At 39.6% G+C, this 9,634-nt stretch overlaps 1 protein-coding gene across 1 annotated transcript in view; it reads right to left on the reverse strand.

Moving 5' to 3' along the window:
- Positions 1–200: 200 nt before the first annotated feature.
- LOC310794989 (peptidase inhibitor 15-like) overlaps positions 201–9,634 on the reverse strand; it is a gene marked incomplete at its 5' end in the record, with an annotated part of 16,772 nt that continues 7,338 nt past the window's right edge. The window contains 2 exons of the mRNA XM_083657013.1: positions 201–2,389; positions 9,365–9,456. Coding sequence (XP_083513139.1) covers positions 1,914–2,389; positions 9,365–9,456 — 568 coding nt within the window. The 3' untranslated portion in view covers positions 201–1,913. The remainder of the gene's footprint in view (positions 2,390–9,364; positions 9,457–9,634) is intronic.

Below are 9,634 nucleotides of genomic sequence, written 5' to 3' on the forward strand. Positions count from 1 at the left end.
GGCATCATTGGTAAAAAAAAAGATAAAATATTTATAATAATATATATAATAATTTATTAGATGAATGTACATGATTAATTTGTGTATAAACTAAAGAATGCAAAGGTCTCACGTGAAACAAAGCAGAATAAATGAAGAACAGGAAACAGAAATGAGAAAAGCCTGGAGTCATTCAGTCTCACAAACAAGATTTATTTCGTTATTAATAATCTTTATATACAGACATTTACATCTAGACTCGATAAAAAACACAATTCAAAGTTATCATAGTTTTCTATTGCCTAACTGTGCGTTCACACCGGGACGATTGTCGCAAAATTGTGCGACGAGATTACCTACAAAGTCAACGCAAATACGCGAGTAGAGACTCGATTTTGCACGGGCGGCCTGAATGAGGCGAACAGCGTGAAACTTCGCGGGGCGAATGACGCGATAATCGTCTCATTGCCCTCAAGTTTTTCAACTTTGGCGAATAATTTCGCACGATCGAACTTGCACGAGTGAAGCCTTTTCCGCCCTGCCTTGGTGTGAACGCACAGTAAGACAGTGTAATTGAGATATATAGGCTATCATTAGAGATTCCCATTGTAATTCCAGTCTGGGAGAGTATATTATGAGTAGATATAGCATGTATTTGCAATGTGTACGGTTATAAGAAGCAGGGCAGTCCGTTTGAAACACGCCAAGAGTGTTCAGCAATAGTTTCTAAATTAATGCACTCAAAATGTCTCTTTGCTTTCACTCCATGTTCAGATAGAGATGCACTGATAGAGTCGCAAATAGACCCTTTTCACAGCCGCCATTTTGTGTCTAAAAGACAGGGTGAACACACAGGTGCACCCAACTCACTAATTAGGGCTCCAGCGTTGGAACCAGGGGTGGCCAAACTTTTTTGGTTGTGGGCCGCATACAGAAAAATATAAGGAGTCGCGGGCCAAACAATATTAAGCGTGGCAGTTTTCGCGGCAAAAAAATTGGACCAGAAAACCCTTGTGCCATCAAAAATTGAATTTCTACCTAAATAAATATATGACACATAGTTTATTGATGCGCTCACCTATTACAATGGGTATTTCTGTATGTTATCAAATTTTCTTTTCCTGTGCCAACAGGTTAAGACAGAGATAATTTAACATAACATTCATTCATTCATTTTTTTTTTTTTTTTTCTAAATAGACCATGTCAGGGTGCCCAAGTATAACCCATTTTCAATGGTTTTAAATTGAAAAAACGAAATGGGGGAAAGGTTTTTCCGTTTTTGTTTTTCAGTTTCTTTTTCTTATTATTCCATTATTATTATTATTATTTTATTATTTCTTCTTATTCCAAAAATGTTCCCCGCATCCTTTGTTTGCCTGCTCACCATCGTTTTGGTCAGAGACGATGGATTATAGAGACAGTGCATTCCAGGCTCCGCCAATAGTATGAAATGCTATTCTTCCGGTCTCCTAAATGGCAGTTTTTGATTGGCTGTCTCTTCATGTTCTGAAACTTCATTTGGCTCCTAAGTCTCCTAAGGGGGCGTGGCCGTGGCACAAACAGATACAGGACGTGACTGGAAGTTGCAGCGTCTCGATGATCCATCATCTCTGTTGTTGTGTTGTTGTTGTGCTGTTTACGTGACATGAAAAAAACGCATTTAGTATTCGGCAGTGACATGATCAGCGTGGTTCTGTCCTGGAAAGCCTCACCCATCTGCGACTCCGGTTTAAAGTAAATTCTGAATAATTATACGCACATATTATTTGACACAGATCTAGACTCAAACTATGCAGATGTTGTGGAAATGGCAGCTCTGTCTTGCTCCTCAGGGGAGAGACAGGAAGCTGTTTGTACCTCAAGACAACTTCCTGTGTCGGATTAACAAGGCAACGTGCAGTCTACGCAAGAGGGGTGAGGTGAGGAGAACTTCTTACAGCCGTAGAATCAGGATTCCAGTTAGAGAGGCTAAAAGGAGAGAAGGTGGTAGGAGTGAACACGCCGCACTTCCCATGTCCCTTTCTCTCTCTCTCTCCCTCTCTTTCTTATCATGCATGTTTTCCTTTCCCCTCTCCTCCTTTTTCTCCTCTTTCTTCTTCTGCTTCTCTTCTTCCTCCTTGCGCGCCTCCTCCTCTCCCGGCGTTGGCTCAGGGATGTTGGGAGGTTGGGTGCCCGGGGCGGTGGTGGCTGGGTCAGGGACGTTTGGAGGTTGGGTGCTAGGAGCTAGGGTGTCTGGGTGTGGGGTGTCATCATCAGAGTCCTGGGAGGAGGAGGAGGAGGTGGTGGTGGTGGTGGTAGTGGGGTCGAGGAAGGGATCATCTGTTGCAGGAGGAGGAACATCCACCTCCTCCTCTCCGTCTTCGTCGTCCACGTCGTCGTCCACGTCTTCCTCCTCCACAGTGTCGGCCACTGCAGAAGACACAACCGGACATTAAAGAGGAACTCAACCCCAAACTCAACTCTGTGCAATGGCTGCCATCTAAACACAACCTGTTCTCAGCCCTTTCTCTCTACCCAACTCGTACAAGATGCATGCTTTGTCAAGATCCTCTAGCGGTGTCCTCATCACTTTGGGAAGCCTTTCTCTTTTTATGGAGCATTTATGGACGGCAAAACACGGAGCAGTGGGAAGCCCTTTTTCATTTGATGGGAGGTTAATGGAACGCACTCCCGGGAGCAACGCACAGATGTGGGTTCAGGCAGAGGTCAAGCACTCCTGTGCTCCACTTGGGAAATACAGTATAACCAGCCAGGGGACGGCAGTCCCACCCTAGTTGTGGTGTAGGATCTCCAGGGGAGACCCTGGAGACCCCTTTAGGTCCCCCCCAAAGCAGGTCTCCAACTCCCCCCTTTGGGGAAGGGAGGTCAGAGACCCCGGTCTCCGGTCTTGAGAGACCAGTCAGGACCCCTTGGCGGTAGTCTCTTAAAACAGACACGTTAGCTCCCGCAATTTGCAAATGCTTCCGCCTACCCGTCTGTACCCGTCTGTACCCATCTTTACGTCTGTACCCGTCTGTATGTATGTACCTGTCTGTACGTCTGTACCCGTCTGTACGTATGTACGTCTGTACCAGAGGAGGTTTTTCCAGTGAGGCATAGGAGGATGGTCCTCCTCTATTAGATTGGGGATTTTATATAAAAAAATATATAATTTTTTATTTTTATTTTTATATTTTTCATTTTTCATTTTTCATTTTTCATTTTTCATTTTTCATTTTTCATTTTTCATTTTTCATTTTTTTTTAATAATAAAATATCAATCACATGTGTTTTTTCTTATGTGCAGGTGCTCATTTTTTCATTCATTATATTCTTATATGCTTAAAATGCTTCAACAACAGTGACCTGAACTGATGGAAAGGAGAGCTCCATGCAGAGAGTCACTCTGGCCCTGGTCCCAGCATGGGGTAGGCAGATAAAAAAACATTCGCCCTGTGGGCGTTTATTTATTTGGTAATTTATCTAATGAAAAATATGATTGGTTGAAAAACACTTGCAATTCACAGAGAACACGTGAGAGTGATGTGTTTTCCAACCAATAAGATTGAGCTGGAAGGGAGCACGCCCTTAGCCCGGTGAAACCAGGTGAAATCTAATTGGTTGTTGGTTGGATAGATTGCTGACATTGATTGACATTGTATTGTCCACTGCCTGGTCTCTCACGCTGAATCAAGTAGGAAGTGAAATCCACTGCCTGTGATGACCTGACAGGAAGGATTTACGACTTTTACTGAGACAGTAGCAGCATATTATATTTACCCCTTAGTTTTATTTACTTTTTTATCAATCAGTAAGTGTTCACAAGCCAGACAGTCGTTGCATTGGATTACACCCAAAACGAGTTTCGAGTTGCGGGAGCCTTGTGGTGCGCTGCGTGGTACTGGGCTTTTTGCAATGTCAGAAAACTGGAATATTTGCAACGTCTCGACTGCAGCGTTTCCACTACAGACAGCATGGATATTCAAGTAAGTCAATTGATTTCAAGTTATCCGAGCCTTCTATTAAATTCGGCGTGGAAATGGTTCACCGAGCAGCGCTATTTTTGTCGTATTGAAGTTTCATCCTGTAATTTTTTATAATAAAACCCGCAACCTTAAATTCACAAATTTTTTAACTGAATTTGGCCTGTATATCGATGGCTGACAGCGAGCTCAATTTTAAAGCTTGAGTGGTGATCTTTATATCATATGAAAGTAGAAGAAATAAGGAATCGATTGGGACGAGGCATGTCAACCTAGGATGTCGGGAAGGGGGGGTAAATAACGCTCCAAAGTTGATGAATTGGAATGTAACTAAACGAGTAGTGCAGCACTGTGCACGGGAAGACACACTCTCGTTCCAGATGCAATAAAGTGTAATTTAACACTATTTGACAACAGTTTCGGCCATAGACTTTGTCAAGTATCATACAAACAGTGCAAGACAGCCATTATAAAGACAGGTGGGGTGATTGAATGGACAACACCTGTCTTGTGAAAGCACACCTGAGTGTGAGACATCATAGGATCAGTCATGCAGTAATAGGCTACATTTTCGGTACTGGCGCAGATTAATCAAAACATTGATGTCACAGGTAGGCTGTATACCATAATATATCATGAATCTATGTGAATAAATAGATTTATATAAATAGTAATCACAGCCTAATGCATAGAGATAAATCCTGAAACCTTCTCGCAACAGTTCTAGCCTAAGCCAGTGGTTTTCAAAGTGGGGGTCCCCAGCAAAAAGGGGGGATAATCTATTTTCACTATAATTCCATGCCATCCATAAGTAACACAATCTAAGATAGTGTAGAAGTGAGTAACTAGGCTAATTATAACCATAACAGCACAAATAATTGACAAAAATCTCGAAATAAATATACAGTATTTACTCTGAGAAATGAAATAATGAGAAAAGGAACAATTATTGATGGGTAAAACTGAATAATGACATCACAACAGTCTAATCCTAATGCTAATTTAAAATGAGGTTTGGGCGTTTTGGGAAAAAGAGAAAAACAAAACGCCCAAATTTCTTTACTAGGCCTACAGTATCTGCAATAACTAAAAATGCCTTTTAAGCTTTTGCTAAACTGCACAGGTTAACACAATTGAGGGAACACATTGTATCTAAATGGAGGGAACACATTGTATCTAAATGGAGGGAACACATTGTATCTAAATCAAGGGAACACATTGTATCTAAATGGAGGGAACACATTGTATCTAAATCAAGGGAACACATTGTATCTAAATCAAGGGAACATATTGTATCTAAATGGAGGGAACACATTGTATCTAAATCAAGGGAACACATTGTATCTAAATCAAGGGAACACATTGTATCTAAATCAAGGGAACATATTGTATCTAAATCAAGGGAACATATTGTATCTAAATGGAGGGAACACATTGTATCTAAATGGAGGGAACACATTGTATCTAAATCAAGGGAACACATTGTATCTAAATCAAGGGAACACATTGTATCTAAATCAAGGGAACACATTGTATCTAAATGGAGGGAACACATTGTATCTAAATCAAGGGAACATATTGTATCTAAATGGAGGGAACATATTGTATCTAAATGGAGGGAACATATTGTATCTAAATGGAGGGAACACATTGTATCTAAATCAAGGGAACACATTGTATCTAAATCAAGGGAACACATTGTATCTAAATGGAGGGAACACATTGTATCTAAATGGAGGGAACACATTGCATCTAAATCAAGGGAACACATTGTATCTAAATCAAGGGAACACATTGTATCTAAATCAAGGGAACACATTGTATCTAAATCAAGGGAACACATTGTATCTAAATCAAGGGAACACATTGTATCTAAATCAAGGGAACACATTGTATCTAAATCAAGGGAACACATTGTATCTAAATGGAGGGAACACATTGTATCTAAATCAAGGGAACACATTGTATCTAAATCAAGGGAACACATTGTATCTAAATGGAGGGAACACATTGTATCTAAATGGAGGGAACATATTGTATCTAAATGGAGGGAACATATTGTATCTAAATCAAGGGAACATATTGTATCTAAATGGAGGGAACACATTGTATCTAAATGGAGGGAACACATTGTATCTAAATCAAGGGAACATATTGTATCTAAATGGAGGGAACACATTGTATCTAAATGGAGGGAACACATTGTATCTAAATGGAGGGAACACATTGTATCTAAATGGAGGGAACACATTGTATCTAAATCAAGGGAACACATTGTATCTAAATCAAGGGAACACATTGTATCTAAATGGAGGGAACACATTGTATCTAAATGGAGGGAACATATTGTATCTAAATGGAGGGAACATATTGTATCTAAATGGAGGGAACACATTGTATCTAAATGGAGGGAACATATTGTATCTAAATGGAGGGAACACATTGTATCTAAATGGAGGGAACACATTGTATCTAAATGGAGGGAACACATTGTATCTAAATGGAGGGAACATATTGTATCTAAATCAAGGGAACACATTGTATCTAAATGGAGGGAACACATTGTATCTAAATGGAGGGAACACATTGTATCTAAATGGAGGGAACATATTGTATCTAAATCAAGGGAACATATTGTATCTAAATGGAGGGAACACATTGTATCTAAATGGAGGGAACACATTGTATCTAAATCAAGGGAACATATTGTATCTAAATGGAGGGAACACATTGTATCTAAATGGAGGGAACACATTGTATCTAAATGGAGGGAACATATTGTATCTAAATGGAGGGAACATATTGTATCTAAATCAAGGGAACATATTGTATCTAAATGGAGGGAACACATTGTATCTAAATGGAGGGAACACATTGTATCTAAATCAAGGGAACACATTGTATCTAAATGGAGGGAACACATTGTATCTAAATCAAGGGAACATATTGTATCTAAATGGAGGGAACATATTGTATCTAAATGGAGGGAACATATTGTATCTAAATGGAGGGAACACATTGTATCTAAATCAAGGGAACACATTGTATCTAAATCAAGGGAACACATTGTATCTAAATGGAGGGAACACATTGTATCTAAATGGAGGGAACACATTGTATCTAAATCAAGGGAACACATTGTATCTAAATCAAGGGAACACATTGTATCTAAATGGAGGGAACACATTGTATCTAAATGGAGGGAACATATTGTATCTAAATGGAGGGAACATATTGTATCTAAATCAAGGGAACATATTGTATCTAAATGGAGGGAACACATTGTATCTAAATGGAGGGAACACATTGTATCTAAATCAAGGGAACATATTGTATCTAAATGGAGGGAACACATTGTATCTAAATGGAGGGAACACATTGTATCTAAATGGAGGGAACACATTGTATCTAAATGGAGGGAACACATTGTATCTAAATGGAGGGAACACATTGTATCTAAATCAAGGGAACACATTGTATCTAAATCGAGGGAACACATTGTATCTAAATGGAGGGAACACATTGTATCTAAATGGAGGGAACATATTGTATCTAAATGGAGGGAACATATTGTATCTAAATGGAGGGAACACATTGTATCTAAATGGAGGGAACATATTGTATCTAAATGGAGGGAACACATTGTATCTAAATGGAGGGAACACATTGTATCTAAATGGAGGGAACACATTGTATCTAAATGGAGGGAACACATTGTATCTAAATGGAGGGAACATATTGTATCTAAATGGAGGGAACACATTGTATCTAAATGGAGGGAACACATTGTATCTAAATGGAGGGAACATATTGTATCTAAATGGAGGGAACACATTGTATCTAAATGGAGGGAACACATTGTATCTAAATGGAGGGAACACATTGTATCTAAATGGAGGGAACACATTGTATCTAAATGGAGGGTACACATTGTATCTAAATGGAGGGAACATATTGTATCTAAATGGAGGGAACATATTGTATCTAAATGGAGGGAACATATTGTATCTAAATGGAGGGAACACATTGTATCTAAATGGAGGGAACACATTGTATCTAAATGGAGGGAACACATTGTATCTAAATGGAGGGAACACATTGTATCTAAACGGAGGGAACATATTGTATCTAAATGGAGGGAACACATTGTATCTAAATGGAGGGAACACATTGTATCTAAATCAAGGGAACACATTGTATCTAAATTGAGGGAACATATTGTATCTAAATGGAGGGAACACATTGTATCTAAATCAATGGAACAAATTGTATCTAAATGGAGGGAACACATTGTATCTAAATGGAGGGAACACATTGTATCTAAATGGAGGGAACACATTGTATCTAAATGGAGGGAACATATTGTATCTAAATGGAGGGAACACATTGTATCTAAATGGAGGGAACACATTGTATCTAAATGGAGGGAACACATTGTATCTAAATGGAGGGAACATATTGTATCTAAATGGAGGGAACACATTGTATCTAAATCAAGGGAACACATTGTATCTAAATGGAGGGAACATATTGTATCTAAATGGAGGGAACACATTGTATCTAAATGGAGGGAACACATTGTATCTAAATGGAGGGAACACATTGTATCTAAATGGAGGGAACATATTGTATCTAAATGGAGGGAACACATTGTATCTAAATGGAGGGAACATATTGTATCTAAATGGAGGGAACACATTGTATCTAAATCAAGGGAACACATTGTATCTAAATGGAGGGAACACATTGTATCTAAATGGAGGGAACACATTGTATCTAAATGGAGGGAACACATTGTATCTAAATGGAGGGAACATATTGTATCTAAATGGAGGGAACACATTGTATCTAAATCAATGGAACAAATTGTATCTAAATGGAGGGAACACATTGTATCTAAATGGAGGGAACACATTGTATCTAAATGGAGGGAACACATTGTATCTAAATGGAGGGAACACATTGTATCTAAATGGAGGGAACATATTGTATCTAAATGGAGGGAACACATTGTATCTAAATCAATGGAACAAATTGTATCTAAATGGAGGGAACACATTGTATCTAAATGGAGGGAACACATTGTATCTAAATGGACCACAGTAATGGTGGACTACGTACCATGGGGGCAGGAAAAAGATGCATTTTAAGCCTTTTTAAGGACAGACAGATTCTACTAATCCTCCATTCAGTCCTGCATTGCTGATATAATCATCGGTGAGAGAGAGAGAGAGAGAGAGAGAGAGTGAGAAGGGAAGAGAGAGAGGTGGATAGGAGAAAGGAGGGACAGGGAAAGGGAGAGGACAAAAAAGAGCAGAGGAGGGAGAAGTACATGTATGGAAAGAAAGAGAGGGAGAGAGACAGAGGAGAAGGGATAGAGAGAGAGAGAGAGAAGGGGGGGGGGGTAAAAACAGTGTCATACCACAGAGGTTGTTTTCACATGTCTGGAGGTTCTCAGGACAACTGGAACACGAGTCACCTTCCACATAGGGCTTCTCATCTTCATAGTTCCCCCTGGATGGACGGACGGACGGACGGACGGACGGACGGACGGACGGACGGACACACACACACACACACACACACACACACACACACACACACACACACACACACACACACACACACACATTTAAAGATGCACACACAGAGAAACAGAGGGCGAGAGAGAGAGTCATGACACACTCAGATA

The sequence above is a fragment of the Poromitra crassiceps genome, assembly GCF_964638095.1.
Source record: "Poromitra crassiceps genome assembly, chromosome: 20".
Classification (NCBI taxonomy): Eukaryota; Metazoa; Chordata; class Actinopteri; order Beryciformes; family Melamphaidae; genus Poromitra; species Poromitra crassiceps.